Genomic DNA, 24,521 nt, shown 5'->3' on the forward strand with positions numbered 1-24,521 from the left:
TCATGAAGACAACTTGTTTAACACCATCATAACCGATTAACTTTTCACCTTGACGAGTGTTTGTGTGTGTGTGTGTGTGCTTATAAACCGGAAGTAAAAGGTGAAAATAAACCCCCTGCCTAGTGTGTGAAATCTTACTCGGCTGAAATGATCACAAATCCACCTCGTTAAAAGCTTCGTTAAAGAGGAGCACAAGTTACACCGCGCTCTGAGCTGCACACTGTCAGAGAGGTGGCCCTGTGGTTAAAGTCCCCAATTCTTTTGTTATGGAATATAGCAGTATTTATTATAAATGATTTATCCGTGCACATCATTATTATTTTTTAAATTCACATGCCCTCGTAATCTTTCATGAAAATAACTTCCCCTCCCTCTTGCAGCTCATCTCGTCTCTTCTTTAATGATGTCCCTGGCGTGAGGGCGGGGCAACCTGTCACTCACATGAGATCGACCAATAGCAAACCACAACAACCCAACCAGCTTCCCATGGACATAATCAAGTCCCGCCCTACTTTTTTTCACGTTCCAGAAGACATTTCAGTTGATTATACATAATAATAGGGAAGAAACGAGTATTGCAACTTCTGTTTCATGCTGACTTAAAAGACTGGTAAATGAAAGAATGTGGGTTTGAACTTATAAAGGCCAATCCAGCAAACTGTACCAGGTGCTTCCTTATCTGTGCCGTGCAAATTAGATGAGTTTTAACCTTTACCTGATTCATATAATTCTAAGCAAATCAGGAGCTAAAACAACGCAGAAAGCATGTGCACATAAACAACACTATCGGAGGGAGCAATTTCCCCTTTATCTTGTTTTGAAAATTCAAATTTTTCTTGCTTTGAAAAACTGTGAAGGTGCTTAAAGACAAAACTTCTTGATCAAAACTGAAAAGAAGATGTAGGAATAATGCCTGACTGACATGAAAAAGAAGGAAAGAGCTAGAGATGGAGAGGATAGATAATGCAGGAATGGGCTGCGGGTCCCTGGAGGGCAACAGTGGGCCAGTCTTGTTAGGCTGAAAGGGAGAGCATGAAATTTCAGGTGTCTGATCTGACAGCCCAGACATCTCTCTGTTCTCACTTCTGTTTCAACAGACGGCTCACACACACACCTACCCGTAATTGTGTGAGGGCCTATAGTGACAGAATATGCCAAAAAGCATTACCATGCTAGTATTACCAGGTGCCAAGGTAATATTATGGTTTTATGGTATTAAAGTTTTTTAAGAAACACTGCATCCCCCCTGCAAAATTGTGTATTTTAATAATGAAAAAAATTACTATATTTTTAATAATAATTTATATCTATTTTTTATAACAGATATATTTCTGGGTGGCGGGAAGTTGTGTGATTCACAGACGTGCTTGGTGATGCCCATTAACTGGTGAAGGCATTTATTAGATTATGCACAAACGATTGAACATGAGATTTTAGTGTTTTAAAGAGTCTTTATGACATATTGAGGTCAGCAATAGAGTTTTTGCTCATTTTCAAAGAGAGCTGCCACTCATATGCAGAGTACGCAGTTTGCATAGGGCACCATGCATTTTGAGCCACAGTAAAGATACTGGTAGGGTTATCATGATTCCTCGATTTAAAATTTTTAATATGTTTTTATATATTCGATTAAATTTTTTTTTTTTATCGATTGCAATTAACCCGTGTTGAGTAGTAATACTCTATGTTTGTTATAATACGTAATGTACATAAGATGATTGTTTATCTTATGTATATTACATTATGTGTTGTTCAATAAAACCATAAAACTACTTGCTTTTGATACTTTCTTTGAAGCATTTATTATTGCCTCATTGTTATTATAACAGTATTCAAGTAATTTTACTGGTTCACTTCATTACCCACAAAAATATTTTCCGATTACTTGATTAATCGTCAAAATAATCGACTAATTACTCGATTAGCAAAATAATCGTTAGTTTCTATTTAATATGAATAATTTTAGTTTGTATTTTATGCTGTAGAGTTACAAATGTAAATAATTACAATTTATTTTCTTACAACAATACAATTCTGCTTAGGGCACCAATTTGCGTATATATATATATATATATATATATATATATATATATATATATATATTAAGGCTGGGCAAAAAATATCGATTTCTCGATTTTAATCGATTCTCATTTTTACGAAACGATATCGATTCTTAAATCCCAAGAATCGATTTTCAGTTGATGAATGAATGGAACATTGTTGCGCGCATCCCATCCAATAAATCGCAATCATCTTTGTGCTTTGTTATTATTGATATGAAACAAAGTCTCAGATTTCAAATTACGTCCATTTTCTTACGAAATTCAAAAACATAATGACCGTTTTGGCGCTGTGGCGTGAGATCGCTCTGGCGCAGCTCAACTCAAGAGAAGCAGCAGCGCGAGCGCACATGATCTTCTTCCGCCTTAATAACACCAGTTACAGCGCGAAATAAACATGAATGAGCATCTGAAAGTGTGTTAAAAGATAGAGTACAACTAATCGAAGTCCGTATCATGTCACATGGAATCGCTCAATCACTGTTTCAACCGTGGAAAGACGTTAGTAAACAATGTCATGTAGCGTCACATTTACCTCAGAAAAACATATCCAGTGACCATAAACTCGTTAGTTAGCTAGAAAAATTTACTCTAGAGAGGAGCATTTTGTTTAATATATGCACCATATTACATATTCATTATAATGTTTAATGTTCTTCAATATTTAATGCATGTTTGAATAAATCTGGAAAGTTTTTTATAACAGCCACCATTTTAATTTTTATAGAATTTCATATAACTTTATTATTATAAAAATAAATGAAAGTGTATTTTAAGTGTTTGTATACAAATCAGTTCATTTTTACCTTCAATATTATAGTAGGCTAATGAAGCCTATAGGCTACAACTGACTCCCAGTTACAATAATAGTTAAGAGATTTGTTTTCCTTGAGAAAATTTGCAATGTATTGTACCTGATATTCAAAATAATCGATATTGAATCGAATCGAATCGTAATCGAAATCAATCGAATTGCAAGCTTGAGAATCGAAATCGAATCGAATTGTGAAATTTGTGTCAATAGCCAGCCCTAATATATATATATATATATATATATATATATATATATATATATATATATATATATATATATTAATTAATTGTGCGAGATTGCCAGGAAAAAGAAAAAGGAAAGACAAAGTTTCTCCTGTGTGTATGTTGTTGTACCTGACCGATCTGTTCACATGGCGTCTGGTACTCGGCACGCTGGCACAGGTCTTTAACACGCTGGTATTTGGGCAGGTAGTTCTCCTCCTGGGCCATATCTTTCTCGTCATTCAGTATTTTATGCAGCAGTTTCCTGTCACCAGAGAAGAAAAGAAAAACCTGAATAAACATTTGTTGACCTTTCACACCAAGAACCCAGAGCTCTCTGGCTGTTTTCAGGCTTCATTTGTGCTGACTCACCCCCTCTCCACCAGGAACGAATCCCTCCACACTTTTCCCTTCTTGTTGAGCTGGAACCTGCAATTGGGAGAGACAGGTGAATATTGATTTACCGGCTTTGTTACTGATCATCTGGAACAGCAAATTGGCCAGAAATTGGCCTTCTCTCAGCGTTTTCGAATGATGACTAAAAGCGACAAATTGAGCCCGAGATTGAAAAAGAATGAAAAAATAGTAAAGCAGAATTATTATTTTTTTCACAAACGGCTTAAACAGAAATCCAGCCTGCGATTTAAAGTGTTTTTCTCCCCTCTACTGAAAAACAGAAGGATGTATGGAGGTGCACCTCCTGACCTTCTCTGCAGATATGAGCTATTGATCTGTGCTCTCACACACACTCTCTGATCTCCGCAGGAGTTTTGGACAGATTTAAGAGGGTTCTGGCTGGCCTTTTCTCCTATTCACATTCCTCTTGTTAGTGGTACTAAGGTAGCATTATTACACAAACCCCAAACCTAAAGTTATGCATACTTTGCCCCATGCCATTTGCATAAAAGACGAATTATACTTTAAAATCATGGGGATTATTGAAGAAAGTTTTGCTATTGGGTCAATGACGTATTAGTGTCCACAATAAAAGAAAGTTTTAAACTCATGTGCCAAGTTCTTAGAAATGTATTCCTTGCATTCATGTTGGTTTCACTTGGTTTTGAAAACTACCATTTTTAAGGAATGTTTCAATTGTTATTATTATTATTTTTTTTTTGGTAAAAATTCAACGCTTCATAGTTTTCACTGTATGAATTAAATATGCATTGATTCTTATTAAAGCTACAAAAGTTCCTCAGCCAAGAGCAGCGAGTGATTTTCTGCATGTATATTAGGCTGCTGTCACTTTAAGAGTTAATGCATGGATCTGATATAATGACACGCATTACATTTTCACATTCAAAACTGTTGCATTCATTTACTTATGTTTTTGACATAAACTTGTGTGTATTTGACAGTTCAAGCGTAATACGTCAAATGTACATCAGACCCAGCTAACAAAAATATGTTCTAAGAACATTTTGCTAACATTCCCATTAAGTTATGAAAATGTTATTTCTGAATGTTCTCTGAACATTAAAAACATCAAAAAACTTTTTTTCTTGGATTACAGCGAATGTTAAAGGAACAGATAACCCTGAAGAAACGTTCTATTAACACTACTGGAATCATGTTTATTCATAACTTTGAGAGAACCTTGCCAAGAACCTTTCCTGTTAGTTGAGGAACAGCGCTCGAGTAAAATCGTTTGAAAGTTTAAACTGGCAAGACTTTAAAACTTTTGTGATGATAAAGAAAATCAATGTCACATTAGCATAACCACGATCGAGATGGTAATCAGAAACAATAATAATTAAAACATCCATTGAACTGCAACTGATAGAATGTGCACTGTAGCATGATACTAACAATCTCCCAAAGGCAGATTGTGGAGATGTTTTAGTCATATTGCTCAACACTATTTTTAGACATATTTATGACCAGAAAATCTTGTTTCTTTTGATTACTAGTAAGCACCCAGAGACCCTAACAACTGCTTAAAGATGCTTTAAAAACCAGCTAGAACATGTGGAAGCGGATGAAATGTAAATATCTAATTGTTTAATTAGAGTCTGAGGGGATTGAGCGATGTAGCCCTCAAACTCCCGGCCAGTCATTTTTCCTGAAAGACCCTCTTCCCTCCGGATTTCTTATTTCCTGTCCCCCCACCTCCTGCTGAGATATGCATCTCTTCCTCTCATCTAAAATAAAAGAGGTACGCAGGCTAGCGGAAGAGTGCAGAGATGAGATTTCAGCAGGTGTCATGGTGATGAGGGGTTCTGTGCCAGGAGGACGCCTGGCAGACTGCCATCTGCTGCCACTCAATGACAATGAAGTGAGGCGAGGTGCTATTCCTGCAGCTCTGACAGACTCAGGATTAGGCTAAATGCAATGTGTCATTGTCCTCAGGAAACTCAGCATTACAAATAGGATCAAGTAATATAGCGAAGTAGTGCAGTTGATTCTGAAGGCTACTTAAAAAGATAACATTGGCTGTGAATACAACAGTTCTTAATTAATATCTCTGGCCATACTGTGCACTGTTCATGTTTTAATATGATTTTTTAATTACTTCAAAATCAGTGTTGAGGAAGGTTACTTTTAAAAGTAATGCGTTAATTGCGTTAGTTACTACAAATGCTATGTTTAACTAAAGTCATTTTTGCTTATTCGTGTGGTTAACTTGGGCCATCAAAGGTCAGCAGCAAAGACATTGGATAAGATGATTTAATACATATGTGTATTTGTGTTATTTAACATTTAATTATTGCAGGTTTGTGTAATACTCAGAGTTTGCACTGCAAGTGAGATGAGTAAATGTCTGCTCACATTTATTCTAAAACTACATGTTCACACAGCACACACAACGCCTCTGCGCTTATTCCTCAGATTTCTCTCAACATGGGGACAGAAGAGCTGTCAGTCAATAAATGAGAAAACAAAGTAACTAGCGTTACTTATTTGAAAAAGTAACTCCCATATGTTGTTGTACATTTAAAAGTAATGCATTACTTTACAAGTAAGAATAAGCTGCCCTGGATGATTTTAACAATTTTCGACCTATCTCTAATCTTCCGTTCTTTGCAAAAATACTTGAGTGTGTTGTTGCCTGTCATTTGTGTAACCATCTTACAGTTAATATCCTCTTTGAACCCCTTCCGTAAGGTTTTCGTAAATTCCACAGTACTGAAACGGCTTTGGTCATAGTTACCAATGATTTGTCAGTGGCTTCTGACTCTGGAGCAATATTTATTCTGATCCTTTTTGATTTAAGATATCATCGCTTTTGATATTTTTGATCATAGTATATTACTCATCCGCCTTGAAAAAGATTTTGGTGTGTCGGGGATAGCTGTTTAAATCCTATTTTACTGACCGTTGTCACTTCATTTCTATGAGTGGTTACATGTTTGAGATTAGCTCTGTTTTCACTGGTGTTCCCCAGGGCTCAGTCTTGGGCCCTTTACTCTTTAATATTTATCTGTCACCACTTGGTCATTTGTTGATAAACAATCAAAATCTGGTGGACACCCTGATGTTGGTTTTCTCTCTGGTTGTATTTCTGAGATAAAAACATGGATGAGTAATAATTTCTTGTGTCTCATGCTCATTGGTTCCCTTCATCAAATTTCCAAAGCTGGTACACTGTCTCTGACTATTGATGGCTCTGTTTTGAAGAGAGGAACCTTGGAGTTATATTTGATGCTAGACTTTTATTTGATTCTTTTGTTCATAGTACAGTTAAAACGTCCTTTTCTCACCTCAGAAATATAACAAGATTGCGTCTTGTGCTAAATTTCTCTGTAGCTGAAAAGGTGAAAACTCATTCGTTGTCTCTCGGATAGATAACTGTAATGCCCTTTTAGCTGGAGTTTCAAAATTCACACTTAACAAACTGCAATATGTCCAAAACTTGGCCGCCAGGTTCTTGACTGGGTCCAGGATATGCAATCATATTACTCCAGTTTTGGAGTCCTTACACCGGCTCCCAGTCAGGTTTCGTGTTGATTTTTAAAATTATAATGCTGATATATAAAGCATTGCATGGCTTGGCTTCACATTATTTATCTAAATTGTTAAATTCCTAAATCCCAAATCGCAGATTGAGCTCTTCACAATCCAAATAAATAAATAAAGTGTATTATTATTATTATTATTAGTGACTGGAAAAAAGTAATCTGATCTGACTTTTCTATTCTGCTAATGTAACCAAAGACACAATAGCATTGACCACTAAACTCATACAGTACTTCCACTTTCCACAATTCAGTCAGGTGAAAAAAATTAAGTACCGCTCTATATTATTGCCCACTCAGTGTAGGAAATACACTTTTTTTTCAACTTTTTTTTTTTTAATGACACACTTCAGGAGACAATCTCACCTGTTCATGACACGGTCTGTGTCCAGGAGCTTGAGGACAGATTTGCCATCCATGTCTGGTGGAACATCCATCCCTGCAATATCCAGGATGGTGGGGGCCAAGTCTATGTTCAACACGATGTGTGGGTTGCTATGGAAACAGAAGAGGGGGTCGCCATTTGACATAATGGTCAGAAACCAGCACATGAACACTGACTGATAATAAGATAAGGACAGTGAGAGAAATAGAGAGATTCAGGGCTTGGAATTCAGCTACTACTACTGAATACTCTATTGAATACAGTATATACACTGTATTCTCTTTACTATTTTTAATAGTAGCATGTGAAATAGTATGCATTATACAACAATATACTTTTTGTTTGAAATTTCATCATCCACTGAGGTGGCATGCAATGACAAGTGGGTCAATTTTACCCACTATACATTGATGTTCACTTATTCCCTGTATGTCGTTTGCAGTGTTTTTCAGACTGAACATATACGGCTCATAGGATTTGGGATGTCACATAAGATGGTTGAATACCCAAGTATTGGGAAATCAGATGTGATGGCACATACTTACAGGGCTGCACTCGAATTTCAAGCAACTGTCATTGAGAAGAATGTGAATGGTAACACAGTGGTTCTCAAACATTTTGACTCCAAGCGAGACCCCTCATATTCAAAGGCCCTAAATATATTTTCAGGTACTTCTGCTGTGGTGCTACTTTTTATTTACAGAGACTAGGAGTGTCAATTGGTTAAAATCATTTTAGAAAATAATCACAGAATATGATATTAAATTACAAATAATTAATAAATAAATATTTATAATTAAATTCGGCAATTCAGAATATTCAAGAACTGAATGCTATTCAGGGTTCATTATTTAATCTAAATGGCTTCTCCACTTTGTGATTAAGGTTCTTAAAATTATTTTTTATCTCACAAATATTAATTTCTACTGGATAAAATATTTTAGATCTTGAGTAAAAACTAGAGTAATGTACATTCTATATATACAATTTCTTGGCTTATTAGGATTTTATTATTATACATGACTTTTCCAGGTCTATACTATATATATATACTTTTAAAATTCCCTCAAATATCCAGGTTTTTAAAGGATTCTGGTTATTAAAGAAAAATGACAGTTGAGGGAACTAATTAAAATAAGAAATATCACATCATCTTACATCTTGATTTTTAGCTGTTTTAGTTTATTTTAAAGCTTGTTTTGTCTTATTTTAAATAACTGAAAACCATCTTCCCTGTTTGAGAACCACTGTGAACTAACAGATATAGAGCTCGCCTCTTTGCCTGATATATTAAACATTTTCACTTTCTGACACATAAGTAAACATCAAACCCAAACACCCTCAATGTGATTTAGACCTACGGAGGCTTTTAATTTTGATAAAAAAAAATATTCAAAACTGATGTCAAAAAGTAAATTAGCCTCATCTGGCTCTAATTTTATTGCCTAAAGGCTCATCTGATGTTGAACTGAGCCCAGCTGTGCCTCTCTCCCTCGGAGTCTCTTGCCAAACACTTTATCCTCTTTTCAGTCCTTCTCTCACAGTAAAAAGTCTTGTGGTCTTCACATGAGTGGACTTTACTGCTGCTAATCAGCTTTTCTGAGAAGGAGAGAAGCCAGATCACACAGCAGTGGTAAACAAGAATACCATATTGAACACTGGCGAGAGAAAGAGAGATTGAGTTTTCTGCATTTAAAAAGAGGTCTGGTCTGGTGCTCCCTTAGGGATGCAGGTTCAAATATGGCCTGCAACAAGTGCTGATCTCATTCCCCCTCTCTATATGTGGCAGGGCATTGGAAAGTCATTAAAAGCCCATAAATCAAGAAGCACAGTTCAGACCTCATTAAAAAGTAACATTAGCCTCTGTACAAAAACATTAAACAAAGAGCAATTGCTATAGACATAAATCATATACTAAATGATATGCTACCTAATTATTTGCATAAAAAGTAAAAATATATACTTTTGGGAAATAATCGTTATATTTTCAGAGCCTTTCTGCAATGCAGTGCATTGAAAATAAGCCGACCGTGTAAAAAGCTTTAAGACCAAGCAAAAGTCTCTGCAGAGCTTTCAGCAAATCAGTCAGGACACTAGAAAAATGTTACGTTGCCTAATATATATACTGTACACATTTTTTTGTAAGCAATGTATTTTTAGCATGTCTCTTGGATGTTATACGCGTTTCTGGGTCAACATATTTTGTTGATCCTGGAACAACATTCTTGTCCAAAATTGTAGTCCTAACCCTATTCCTACCCCTAAACCTAACCCTACCCTAACTTATCCCTAAAATCAGATGGAAATGATAGGTGAATAGCACTGATGTAGAAGCATCTAACCCTGGATGTAAGTAAACTTGACATAAACTGTAAATTGTCCCTAAAAATCGGATTGGTTGATTGGAATGTAGATCCAGGAACACGTCACACTTGGTGAAATCAGGTTCTGTTCTCTTGGATAGCACCATCAGATACACATCTCAAACACTTACATGCCTCCTGCCTCCACATTTGGGCCGCGGATGTAAAAGGGAACTCTGATGTCAAACTCGTAGGGCATGGATTTCCCCTTGACCAGTCCGAACTGACCGATGTGGTATCCGTGGTCAGCCGTGTAGATTACATACGTGTTGTCCAGCTCCCCAGTGTCCACCAACATGTTATATATCTATATCCAAACAAAAGAAACATGACAATGGTAGAATAAATGATAGATCATTTTGGGGTGGTATTTTGCAGAAATGCAAGACAAAACATACAGAATATGAATGTTATATTATGCACTGTCATGGCTCGCTAAAATTGTATTTTTCCTGGGAAAATTGCAAATTTACAAAACCCTTTTTTAAATATTGTTTTGTGAAATGCACCATTCTAATTTGTGTTCTTATTGTTAACTAAAAATAAAACAATCACAAATATTTTTTGTTCAAATAAATTTATGAAATAAAGCTTAAAATAAATAAATAAAGCTACTTTAAAAAAAAACATAAAAAATACAAAACATAAAAATACTAAAACTTAAAGTAAAATTAACATTAAATCTAAACTTAACATATAAAAATAAAAGCTAAACATTAACAAATAGCATAATATTATATGAAGAATACTAAAATAACACTAAAATGTATGTTTTGACCATCTTTGAAGTACCATAATGTACAACTGAAACATAAGCTTTGAATTATTTTAGAATATTAGAATTATTCGGTACATGTTATCCATAGAACTACCATAGAAATGCAATCTGATACCATGAATGTACAATGGCACTGCCATACTTTTGCCTAAGGAATGAAGTGTGTACAGATCTCCTTCTGTGGACATTTGGAGCTGTCCTCAACTGAGAAAATAATTAATGTACTAAAAAAATACTAATAAAATAAATAAAACAATATATATTTTCTCTCCCATTCTAAAAATGCTCATTTATTTTAGGGGTAAGAATGGTTCATAAATATTATATTATAATTAGGACTGTCAAACGATTAATCGCGATTAATCGCATCCAAAATAAAAGTTTGTGTTTACATAATATATGTGTGTGTATGGAGTATAATTATTTTCTATATATAAATACACACACATGCATATATATTTAAGAAAAATGTGTTATTTATATATAAAATATTTATATATAATATAAATTATATATAAAATAAATATATATACACAGTATATACATGCAAATATTTCTTAAATATATACATGCATGTGTGTGTATTTATATAGAAAATAATTATACACCCTACACACACATATATTATGTAAAAACAAACTTTTATTTTGGATGCGATTAATCGCGATTAATCGTTTGACAGCCCTAATTATAATCTATATCATGTACCTTCTCCACACTGTCATCCACGGACAGCAGCGTTTGCAGTCTCTTGCGCTGCAGCATGTTGGTGAACTCCATGTGAATGGGCTTCATGGGGCCGGTGTAACGCATAATCCAGTGTTTGTCTGGATTAGGGGCGTAATTATAACTGGGCGTTCTGAAAGGAGAAGAAAAGAGTGGCAGTCAGTGGACCTGCTGGAGCATGACTGAGAGAAATCGAAAGTTTTCAGAGCTTCTCCAGACACTGTTTGTCGACTGCGTTCTGCTGATGTTGGAGGAAAGCACACAGACAGATTTTGACAGCTGGGATGATGTGTCTGTGTGAATGTGTGAAGTGTGAGCGTGTGTGTTTGCATGGTCAGAATTACAAATGACAGCAATCGACTGTACGCTCTCTCTCCCGTCTCCTCGAAAATGACACATTGCAATTTAACAGCCTCATGGTTTCTTAGGCTCTGACTGACAGATTGACACTCCGTAAATGTAATGGTTGTTCAACCATTATTGAGGGACAAAAAGAGCGAGAAGTGTTTGTAGCTCCTCCTCCTGTGACAGGCGTGAGATCGAGGCCTATTAGAAACAAACAGCACTTGCACTCGAAGCCTTTACGGTTGTGATTAAAAGCCCCAAGCTCTATTGTTTAACAGCCTTTACTTAAAGCCCATCTACAGACAAATCAATGTGAACATCATCACGCTGATCTGCTTTCTGCCTGGCCTTGCTTTGTGGGTGTCGTATATTTAAACTGATAACAACTTAGTGACAACAAGAGATGTAACTCACTCTCTCTCTCTCTCTCTCTGGTGTATCTGTCTATTTCTGTGTCTGTACTGGGACCTGAGAGGAATAGATGTGCACTGCTGTTCTTTTGTCACTTGTTTGTCTGTACAATAGCTCTAAATGTGCTTTCTACCTAAGCATTTTAAGGTAATAAACCATGACATTTTAATCAGTATTTCCCAACTAATGGAGTAGTGTTAGGGATTTTAATTCATCGCAGTGATTTCAATCAGTTTACTAAAAATATTCATACACTGATCACTGATTCACTCATTGCACCTTGTTATATCTTGTTATATCGATTGCTTTTCTAGTGTAGATGTTCAAGTGGTCGGATGCATACGAAAAGCCAGTAAATACCACATATTGACCTAATGCGTAATCATTGTGGGAAACATGTTGTGGTAGTGGTTTATACAGAAATACATGGCTTATGCTCAAAATTGCAGCTGTTTCTTTAACTTTTTCATTTGCTTTCTTTCACTCTCGTAATCCACATACGCTGCACTGGTTCAAGAATACAGAAACATTTTGAGTAAAAATAGCTCTAATCTGATTCACAACACACTATTTCACTCAATACTTGTGTGTGCTCTATATTTAGATTTATTAGACTAATCAAGGAATTAGCTTAGCAACATGCTAACATCAAACTCAAGTGGAATTACCTGTAAACCGAGTAAACAGAAAGGTTGACTATAAATATTTTAATACAGAATTGTTCTGAGTAAAAATAGTTCTAATCTGATTAACAACACACTATTTTCCCCAATATTATTTGTGTGTGTGCGCTCTGCATTTCTCACGCTTATTAGAATATCAAAGCGTTAGCTTAGCAACATGCTAATGTAAACTCAAGTTGAATTAATTGTAAACTGAGTCTCTGGTGTGCGTGATGTGAGTAATGCTACTTGTGTGGCGTGAGTTGCTGCCTATATCGAGTGTTCCAAATAAGTCACATGCGATTCCATCACGGTTACACCACTGCCTCATAAGGCAGCTGCCTATGTAGACAGTAAACGGCATTTTCGCTCTCTCTCTGGTTTTATCTTCTTTATTGCTCTACATATAATCCTTTTAATCCTCTCCAGACGCTCTTTCTCTCCCTCTCTTGTTCTTTTCCGATCATATTTTCATTATTCCCTCCATCTCAGTAGTGTTGGAGATGAAACAGGTGCAGCGGGCTCACGCGGCGATGAGAACATGGGGATTTTCCCACCGATTAATACACGCTCTCGGACTATCTGTAAGGATTTGGACAATATCTCTCCAGTGGCCTTGTGCCAGTCCGAGGGGCAGCGAGGGGTTAATCACATACAGCACTGTACGAGGGCAAGGAGCAGAGAAGTACAGGACTAGCGAGAGGCCATTGTGGATGGTGACGGGTGGTTTGCAGAGGACTGAATGGAGAGAATGAGAGCGGTCCCTGGAATTCTTCATGGAAAATTAAAAGAGGATAGAGAAATTCTGGGGCATTCCCCCCCCTGACAGCAGGCGAATGATACATGCATATGAATGCGTGTGTGGGGCGCAGATATTTTTTATGGCTATGGGGTGAAAAATAAGGCATAATTCATTGCAATGTATGTACAATCAGACAGGTGGAGATGTAATATAGGTGAATATGAATCATAAAACATGCTTTTACGAAGAGTTGTGTGCAAAAAAGACTTAATATGCAAAACAGGAGCAAGGCTGTTTGTTTTTATTGGTGAAAGTGAGATGACATCAGAAAAATAATAAAAGCACGCTGAATTCCAGACACACGCTGCCTTGAGCAGTCACTTTGAAAGGATGATGGATATTTTATTTAAGTCATAAAGTGGGCAGGTTTGCATCTTTGGATTTTATCTACTCCAGTGCTGAATGAAACGCCTGTTAAACTATAAAAGCCCCCAAAATCTTATCTCTTTCTCACACACACACACACACACACACACACACACACACACACACACACACACACACACACACACACACACACACACACACACACACACACACACACACACATTAACCCATTTCCCTCCGCTGACTGGTCCCCACAATGGAGGTGATCTCAGGTTTTACTATCCTTGTGGGGACATTTGGTTCCCGCAATGTAATATAAATCAAACGCACGCACACACACACACACACACACACACACACACACACACACACACACGGCATTAGTTTATTTGAAGAGCTTCCCATCTACTAATGAAAAAATATTCATCTGTTTTTGTTTTCATCAGGGGTTTTTATCAGGCTGTATGAGATAGCGAATATGCGCATTTGTGGACATTCTGTCCCTTTAATGTCTGATTTCATTCCTGACGCCTCAATATTTCAGGAAAGATGGTAATATTCATTGACAGTATCTCTTTGCTCTCTCTTCCTCTTTTTTTTTTGGCGAGAGAAATGGGAGCTCATGTTTGTGTGGTTTTGTGCTTAGAGACACAATGTCCTGAAAGCAAATCGAATCTGAGAGAGAGAGACGGAGAGAGAGAGAGAATTTAGTACATTACAGGCTTTTTGTTTGCTCATTTGTGGTGTGTTAACTAGATAATATATCTATTCGTGTGCTTCCGTGTGTGTCTATGACACGTAACATATAGTATACCAGTACAGAAACGTAAACCTTTAAGCTTGTTTTATGTTTTGTTTTATGTGTATGAAATGTGTCAGTGTGCAATTTATAATGCAATGCAAGTATGTGCAAGTGGAGTTACCATAAGAGGAGCTACGGCAGACATTAGCATAAACTCTCTTCTTCTTTGGTCAGTTTTCTCTTTCTATTCACCTAGTTAAGTTAACTGTTAATATGTTTATAGTAAGCTATGTAAATACACCACAGAAATGCAAAAACACACATTAAATTAGAAGTGTGTATTTTTTTCCCCCATTACTAGCGTAAGCCATTTGTTTATTTATCACCCAGAAAAAAGTTGCGATACTGGCTCAACCAATTGCATGAGGTTGGGGAGGGGCTATCTTTTTTTATCCAACCAATGACAGACAAGAGGAGTGCTGGAAAATTAATTATTATCTTTGTAATTTTGCTGTTTTTTGAGGCTAGCTGCAAATTACACTGGACGCATTCACTCTATCAGCGCGCAGACACACAGATACTGGATGCATTAACTTAAGAAAAAGTGCAAAAATAGATCATTTATCTTAAATTTAATATTTAACTCAGCTCCTGGCCAGAGATTTCTTGTGTACAGAGGCTGAATTTATGAGATTAGCAGGTAAAACAATAGACAATGAGAACTATAAAATGAGATTTTGAGATTACTTGGTGTACACACAGAGTGAGAGTGGGGTTACAGAGGTTTAGGAGATCCAGCTACCTAAAAACAACATCACGTGTAGACAGGATTTAACCGAGACTATGTGAGTGTGCACAAATATTCTTTTCATCATCATGTATGTATTCAGCATGTGTGTGAAGAATAGGAGTGTCTCTCAGGAAGGGGGATTACAGACCTTGGGAAAAGCATAGACAGAGACAGGAGGATTTATCTACAGAAGTGGAGAGATGAGATGAACGAAGGGAAAGAAAGAGACATTGAAAAAAATGTCTGATAGCAGCTGATGGGGAATTAGCAAGAGAGCAAAAAAAAAAAAAAAAGTGTGTGTCTGTGGCTACATTACTGTGAACCAAAGAGGACTGTTTCCATTGTAACAACTCTATTCAGTAGCACTTGAGTGACAGAAATGTGGGATGAGATTTCCATTATCCATGAGTTTTCAGCTGATTATCTGCCCTCTTCTTGTTCATCTTAGCTACCACTGACATTTTACATATCTTTCTCCCAAAGTCTGAGACCTCAACGAAAAACAGATTTTTTTTTTCTACCTAACCATAAAGGTAAAGGTATTTTGAAGAATGTAAAACAAAGAAACATAAAAATAATAAATATGTATGATCCTACATTCATGTCTAGGTTAATAATTAAATAAGTAAACAAATCTGTGACATTGATCATGTGACTCTTTGTAGAGTCAGTCAGATGTTCTTCTGTTGAAGCTGGTCTTTGGATCATCCCAAATCATCCTGGAGAACACGATCGTCCGGTTTTAACGGTGGAGTTCATGCAAGCAAATACCAAGACATTCTAAAATTCTGCAATTTTTCAGACCTTTTTAAAATAAATGTTATGCAATAGATCAGGGCTCCTGGAAGGCCACTGTCCTGCAAAGTTTAGCTCTAACCCCAATTAAACACACCTGAACCAGCTAATCGGGGTCTTACTAGGCATACTAGAACAACGCCACTTGAAAGCAAGCCTGCAACCAGGGAGGGAGACAAGAGGCCGTTTTTTAATGGATGTTAAAGGAGGAGAGCCTTCACGCTGAATAAAGCGCTTTTGTGAGGAAAGCCCTTTGGCTGATCTTGTAATCTCAACATGTTTGTCTCACAACTCCAAAAAAATTCAATGACGTAAAGGCTGTAATATGATTGGTTATCAAGGCACACGTGATCCAGTTTAGCCGTTACGCTATCTCCAATGGTAGAGCCATGGAACCTCGTATCTCCCAATAATAAGACCATCTCTGAATAAGCTTCAAGGCAGGTGTGTTGAAACAAGTTGGAGCTAAACTCTGCAGGACAGTGTTTTGAACACCCCTACAATAGTGTTTTGGACTCACATGTGCTGTGATGCATTGGGGAAGGCAGTGGTGTACTGAGGAGCCGCGTCCTCGGGGCCATGTGGGGCCGAGTGACTGATCACCATCAGGATGGGTCTGTGCGGGTAGATCTTCTTTGACATGCGGAAATAACTGATGCTGTCATTGGTTATGAGATCTGTCAGGTAGTCCTACAAGGGATACAGAGATCGGATCGTTAATCTACTGATTTAAAATATTTTAGTATCAGTTAATCAGAAGCTTAAAATACACACACATATAGCCCACTCATAAGCAAACTTTTCTGTTGCCAGAGAGCTTGAATGCCAGTCACTGCAATGAATGGTAAAAAAAGGAGCTTAGATTAAGCAAAAGAGAGACTGATGAACCCTGACAAAATAGACCGACCTTTGAGGGAGAACCAATGAGAGAAAGTGTGGGAGAGACAGACAGGGAAAGGTCTGACTTTGTTATAAATCAGACTAACAAGACTATCAATCAAACTGGTAAAGAATGGATGAAAACATGGAAAGAAATGAATAGAGGAGATGCAATAAGAAAAGACAGGGTTCCACATCATTGAGCACCTTGCACACAGACCTTTGAGTATTCAGATCCGTGTTTCTCTCGGACACCATTCCTGCACAGGGTGTAGTTGTAGAAGCGGGAATTCTTCACCATGGCGACCCACTCCCTCCAGCCCGGAGGAATGTAAGTACCATTATACTCGTTCAGATACTTCCCAAAGAATGCTGGGAAAACACAAGCACAAGAGAGCATGGTTATCATTTCAGGACACATTTCAGTGTTTCAGAGAGAACAGTTGAGTACAAGCGAAAGAAATATAGTAGAGAAGAGCAGAACAGAAAAGAGTACAGTAGAGTAGGTTAGAACAGAGAATGTAGACAAGAAAGAGTAGAGCAGAATAGAATAGAACAGTGCAGAGTACACTAGAGTAGAATAGAGTAAAACAGAAAAGCAGAATAAAGTTGAGTAGAGTAGAACAGAATAAAGTAAAATAGTATTGTATAGTAAAACAGAAGAGTAGAAACAATTACAGTACAGTTGAGTCTGTTGAGCAGAGCACAGTAGAGTATACGTAGAGTTAAGTATAGTAGAACATACATAATAGAATAGAATAATTCAATAGAGTAAAGTAGAACAGAACAGAGAAAAACAGAAAAGAGCAGAGAATGGTAGAGTAGAATAGTGTATAGAGTAGAACAGAGCAGAGCAAAACAGAGTTGAGAAGAGTAGAACAGAGAAGAGTAAAATATAGTAAAGCAAAACAGAAGAGTAGAAACACGTATAGTACAGTTGAGTAGAGCAGAAGAGAACAGAGCACAGTAGAGAAGAATTAAGTAGAGTAGAACAGAGTAAAGAAGAATAGAATAGAGTAAAATAAAGAGTAAAATAGCATAGGGTACAGTTCAGTAGAGTAGAAGTACAGTATAGTAGAGTATGGTAGAATATAATTAAATATTGTAGAACAGGATAGAATCAAACAGAATAGAGTGAAATAGAGTTGAGTTGAGTAGAGTATAGTAAAACAAAGTAAAGTATAGCAAAGCACAGTAGAGTATGGTAGAGAAGAGGTTAGAAGAGTATAACAGAGTATAGTAGAATAGTGTATGGTATAGTTTAGTAGAGAAGAACAGAATATAGTACAGTATGGCTGAGAAGAGATGGGAACAACAGAGTAGAATTGAGAATAGAATAAAAAAGAAAAACTTTTAATACTAAAAATATGTAGATTAATCGAGGACAGGGAGCTGCTTGAAGATTTGAGTTGGAAATGTTACATTAGAGGGGATGCTGGTCAGAGCCGGTCTCTCTCCAAGAGGAAGTGTGCTCTAATGGATCACTGTTACCACTAAAAGCCTGACTTGCTGCCAGGTGTGTGTGTGTGTGTGTGTGTGTATACAGGCATACCATTCACAGCTGGTGATTCTATGTTTACATGCACAGAGTAGTTGTGGATAATGTCTGTGTCACAAACAGATCACATCTCACACACACACACACACGCACACACACACACACACACACACACACACACACACACACACACACACACACACACACACACACACACACACACACACACACACACACACACACACACACACACACACACACACACGTCTGGGTCACTATCTTTGTGGGGACTCTCCATAGACTTAATGGTTTTTATACTGTACAAACTGTATATTCTATCACCTTACACTAACTCTACCCCTAAACCTGCCCATCACAGAAAACTTTCTGCATTTTTACATTTTCAAAAAAATATAATTTAGTATGTTTATTAACCCATTTCCCTCCGCTGGCTGGTCCTCACAATGGAGGTGATCTCAGGTTTTACTATCCTTGTGGGGACATTTGGTTCCCACAATGTAATATAAATCAAACGCACACGCACACACACACACACACACACACACACACACACAGCTATTACAGCCCAAAGGAATTGTTTAATGAAAATCATCTGTTAGAGACAGATTATGTCAATGTTCGTGCAAGAGCCTGTGAGAGCGTGTTTGACTGTGTGTGTGTGTGTGTGCGTGTGCGTGTGCGTGTGTGTGTGTGAGAAAGTGAGTGAGTGAGAGAGAGAGAGAGAGAGAGAGAGAGAGAGAGAGAGAGAGAGAGAGAGAGAGAGAGAGAGAGAGAGAGAGAGAGAGAGAGAGAGAGAGAGAGAGAGAGAGAGAGAGAGAGAGAGAGAGAGAGAGAGACCTGGGGGCCTGCCACACTGAATCTCTGGTGAAAGTGAGTGAAAAGCCCAACAGACAACTCTGACTGATGAAACAGCTCACAGATGAATGAGAGCTCAATCTATTAAATTAATTCAACATTCATGTCAGGCTGTTATTATTAGGAATAGATTATGCATCACATTGCTTTGGTGTATGTTTTAGATGTTTTCAGATGATAATCATCAAAGGGTATAAGAATATGATAGGGTGATCTTAAAGACACTGCTGATACACTGTGATTTTGTCTAGTCCAAAAATGTCTATCCTACTCTAATCTAATCTAGTTTACATTATTCTACTCATTCTAGGCCAATCTCCTCTACTTTAGTCCACTCTACTCAACTCTATTCTACTCTACTTCAGCCTATGCCACTCTACTTTAATCAAGTCTACATTATTCTACTCATCTCTAGACCAATCTCCTCTACTTTAGTCTACTCTACTCAACTCCATTCTACTCTACTTCATTCTATGCTATTCTACTTTAATCTAGTCTACATTATTCAACTGATCTCTAGGCTATTCTCCTTTATTCTAGTCTACCTAACAATTCTACTCTACTTCATTCTATGCAACTCTTTAATCTAGTCTACATTATTCAACTTATCTCTAGGCTATTCTCCTTGACTTTATTCTAGTCTACCTAACAATTCTACTCTACTTCATACTATGCAACTCTTTAATCTAGTCTACATTATTCAACTGATCTCTAGGCTATTCTCCTTTATTCTAGTCTACCAAACAATTCTACTCTACTTCATTCTAGGCAACTCTTTAATCTAGTCTACATTATTCAACTGATCTCTAGGCTATTCTCCTTGACTTTATTCTAGTCTACCAAACAATTCTACTCTACTTCATTCTATGCAACTCTTTAATCTAGTCTACATTATTCAACTTATCTCTAGGCTATTCTCCTTTACTTTATTCTAGTCTACCTAACTATTCTACTCTACTTCATACTATGCTACTCAACTTTATTCTACTCATCTCTAGTCTACCTTACTTTATTCTACTCTATATTAAAGTAGAGTAGCATAGAATGAAACCGTCTATATTCTACCTTATCTCCAGGCAATTCTACTTTACTTTAATCTAGTCTACATAACTCAGTTCTACTTTACTTCCATCTATGCCACTCTATTTTAATCTATTCTACATTATTCTATTCATCTCTAGGCCAATCTCCCTTTACTGTACTTCAGTCTACCAATTCTTTTTCTGCTCTTCTCCAGTAAGCTACTACTAAGCATTATTCCACTCTAGTCTACTCTGTTCACCTCTATGCTATTCTAGTCCACTTCATTCAACTCGACTGCTTTCGTCTACACTACTCTATGCTGCAATCTATGCTATACTTTATCATGTGAAAATAACATTCAAACACTACTATACTGTATGCTCCCCTGTTTCATGTGACATGCCTCTACATTCATACCCTACTCTATTAAAATACTATGCACTATGCTTTTCTCTATATCACAATGCCTTATATTACTCTGCTATACTGCACTCCACACCACTGTATTTTACTCTATAATAACATGACAGTTTAACCAAGTAATTATTTTTATTGTGTGTTTTGTATGGTCTCCACCTGTCCTGTAGCCAGTGTTGTTGAGGTAAACTCCAAAAGTGCGCGGCTCATGTTGTGCCTGCCAGGAGGGTGAAGAGCAGTTCTCGTTGTTGGTGTAGGTGTTGTGGTTGTGGGCGTACTTCCCCGTCAGCATGGAGGAGCGTGACGGACAGCACATGGGTGTGGTGACAAACGCGTTGGTGAAGTGCGTTCCACCTTGTTCCATGATCCGCCGGGTCTTATTCATGACCTGCATGGAGCCTGGATGAGAGAGAGAGAGAGAGAGAGAGGATCTATCATTTATTACTAAAGGTGACATAGCTCTACTAACTGCCCTAGTTCAAAGAGAACTGGCTTCTTCTCTTTCTCTTCCTCTACAAAACACTATGACATCCACAGGATAAAGATACCAGTTCTTTCATTAATTCTCTGTTTGTGACATTCCAGCCTTTAAGAGGAAATGTATTGATTGTTTGCAACATGGGAGATCATATGATACCAGTGGTGTGTGTGTGTGTGTGTGTGAATGTGTATGTTTAGAGATATATGATACAAGCTTTATATTCAAGTCACACACTATTTATTAAAAGTTACAGAATATAAACACCTTTGTTTCTGCTCCTTCATTTATTTGACCTTCTCTTGTTCAAATAAAATGTATGACATATTACTGTTTTTACAATATTTTTCATCCAATAAACCGATGAATATAACTAATGAGCATGAGACTTCTTTCCAAAACATTAAAATAGACATAATTGTATAGACAATTTTGAAAATTTACAGTAAAAAATGCACAATAATTCATTTTTATTAATAGATTAACACAATATAAATGATGTCTGGGAAACAAAGTATAGCTAAGTAAACCCACACAACCTACATCCTGATTGGCTCAATTGATAATCGGAGACAGGAAGTCTAGTTCAGTTTGACCTTTTCAGACAGGATCTCCACACCTCTACAGATTCATGCAGAAAGGTCAGCACATACAGTACAAACATAGAGGCGGCAAAAATCCTCTGTGAACTTTACACGCAAATGTCAGTATGGATGGGCAACAAAAAATCAGAGTTCACACAGACGAGTGTGCAAGAGGAGACGAGACGTCATATGGACAGTCATCTCTCTGCCACATTCATCTTTAAATGTGTGTCTGTGTGGTTCAGGTATAACTTATAGGAGACAAAATGTCCCCACAAAGATGGCAATATTATAAATCCTTGTTCTTGTCAGGACATTTTTTGGTCCTCATGAGGAAAACAGCTTATAAATCATACGTGATGTTTATTGAAAATGTAAAAATCCAGAAAGTTGTCTGTGATGGGTAGGTTTAGGGGTAGAGTTAGTGTAAGTTGAGAGAATATACAGTTTGTACAGTATAAATATCACTATGTCTATGGAAAGTCCCCATAAAATATGAAAACACAACGTGTGTGTGGGTATAAACTGTGGGGACTTTCCTTCCTAATTGAATCACTGTCTTCCGCTTTGACAAAGCCAAAAATGTCTCTTTTTGATCACATAGACACAGCTGCTTGTAAAAAAATTAAAAATAAATGAGCTCTCACATACAGTACTCAAATGCATTCAACAGAACCAAATGCTCTTTCAGCATTAGTTCCATCTCATACTTAAAACCTGTTTGGACTGAGAGATCTCATTTGTTAAAACCATTAGAGATCTTAAAGAACTGCTCAGTTTTTGGAGCACAAGAATGTGTGACATTTTTTACAAGTAGTTAGGTCAGAATACACTGGAGTAGCAATACAATATCGTTCAAAAGGGTGGTTTTGAAAGATGTCCCTTATGCTCACCAAGGCTCTATTAATTTGATTACAAAATATAGTAAAAGTACAGTAATATAATATTATTTCAATTTAAACTAACCGTTTTCTATTGTAATATATTGTAAAATATAATTTAATCCTATGATGCAAAGCTGAATTTTCAACATCATTCCTCCAGTCTTCAGTGTCACATGATCCTTCAGTGACCTTCAGAAAATGTTAAAAGAATATTTATTTGAAAGCATTTCTCAATTGTGATGTGTTTACTGTCACTTTTGATCAATTCAATGCATCCTTGCTGAATAAAAGTATTAATTTCTAAGATTCTAATAATCTTACTGAGCAAAGGTTTTAACAGAAGTGTATATTTAAATTATTCTGGCTTTAAAATATGATTGAATGAGCTGCGTTTAAATGTGATATACACATTTTAAAAATGCCAATTGAATTCCACTTAAAGGTGCATAGCAAAGTTAAGCTGTAACTGTATGGTTGAAAAATAGCTTAATACAATTATTATTTAAAAAAATCATGAACGTTGGTGTCATTTATTGTATTGCGGTTGCCATATAAAAGGGCCAGATTTACTAAACAGGGCAAATTAGCGTGAGAGCGCAATTCCATAAAAGCTCAGATGGGAGTGGAAAGTTCTGCACGTGATCTACTGCACGCAAATTAAAGAACACAAGATTCAGCCGGATCATTTCCATAATGACCAACGCAATCTACCAAGAGCTTAGATGTGCTTTTTTGGGTGTTAAATAATGGCACAAATACCAGTACATTGATGAGCACAAACCTTAGTAAATCACCTTGCATGATTCATTCAAAAACTCTCCTTCCATAAATTTTGCACCTGAAAGTGAAACTTCTACAAATGCATATGCAATAAGATCAGCCGCAAAAATAACCCTGTCCACGCATTTTCAGCGCTAATTTTCCACTGCGTGTCTTTAATAAATCCTGACAGTTGTTTTTTAACACTAAAAGAGGGTTTGCGCTGGAGCAAGCTGTTAGTAAATCAGGCCCAGTGTTTAATAATGGTTAAGGGAGTTTAAGGAAGCTCCAAAAAAAAAAAAAAATCTTGTGATCCACTCACCCAATTCAATGTCCTGGTCATCGGTGAGGATGAGGATGATGTTGGGGCGGATGTTGCGCCGGTCTCGCTGGAACCGTGGTTTCAGTCTCTGATTGGACTGGAAGACGGAAGCATGAGCCACCGCTAACACAGCCAGCAGCACCAGGAGCCGGGACACCAGCCCCTGCGTCGCCATGGACAGAAACTCTCAGGACCCTCTCAGGGCTCACGCTCACTATGCTGATTTCACCTTGTGACACCTATAGGGAAAACGAGAAACAGACAAGTTCATTTTACTCAGTTTTAAACCCGAAATGAGGCAGAAATTTCAGACTATAAACATTGGGGTTGTGACCGCACGCGGTTTAAAGATTGTATTTATGGTAAAGTTTTAATGACCTTAATTGTTCAAGCCATAAACATAACATTAGCATAAAAACATTATCCATACATGATTCTTTTTTTTTTCTCTCTCTCTGAAACGTTCATTTGAAAATGTTTGTCTAACATTTTTAAATGTTACTTGTTACAGAATGTCCAGAGAACATTCAAAAGTAACAATCTCATAATGTTTGCAAAATGGAATGTTCCTTTAACATTCGCATATCCAAGAAAAAACGAGTCTTTGTGTCTTAAAGGGATTGT

General features: G+C 36.9%; 1 protein-coding gene across 14 annotated transcripts in view; it reads right to left on the reverse strand.

Moving 5' to 3' along the window:
- The window catches only part of sulf2b (sulfatase 2b), a 159,658-nt gene that overhangs the window by 22,043 nt on the left and 113,094 nt on the right, over positions 1-24,521 (reverse strand). For all 14 annotated transcript variants that reach the window (XM_079849781.1, XM_079849786.1, XM_079849775.1 and 11 more), the window contains 9 exons: positions 23,898-24,136; positions 21,030-21,269; positions 17,277-17,428; positions 16,698-16,867; positions 11,286-11,436; positions 9,931-10,106; positions 7,418-7,546; positions 3,468-3,524; positions 3,228-3,360 (listed from right to left, as the gene is read on the reverse strand). In XM_079849781.1, coding sequence (XP_079705907.1) covers positions 3,228-3,360; positions 3,468-3,524; positions 7,418-7,546; positions 9,931-10,106; positions 11,286-11,436; positions 16,698-16,867; positions 17,277-17,428; positions 21,030-21,269; positions 23,898-24,072 — 1,383 coding nt within the window. In that variant the 5' untranslated portion in view covers positions 24,073-24,136. The remainder of the gene's footprint in view (positions 1-3,227; positions 3,361-3,467; positions 3,525-7,417; positions 7,547-9,930; positions 10,107-11,285; positions 11,437-16,697; positions 16,868-17,276; positions 17,429-21,029; positions 21,270-23,897; positions 24,137-24,521) is intronic.

Source organism: Squalius cephalus (genome assembly GCF_949319135.1).
Source record: "Squalius cephalus genome assembly, chromosome: 18".
Lineage (NCBI taxonomy): Eukaryota > Metazoa > Chordata > Actinopteri > Cypriniformes > Leuciscidae > Squalius > Squalius cephalus.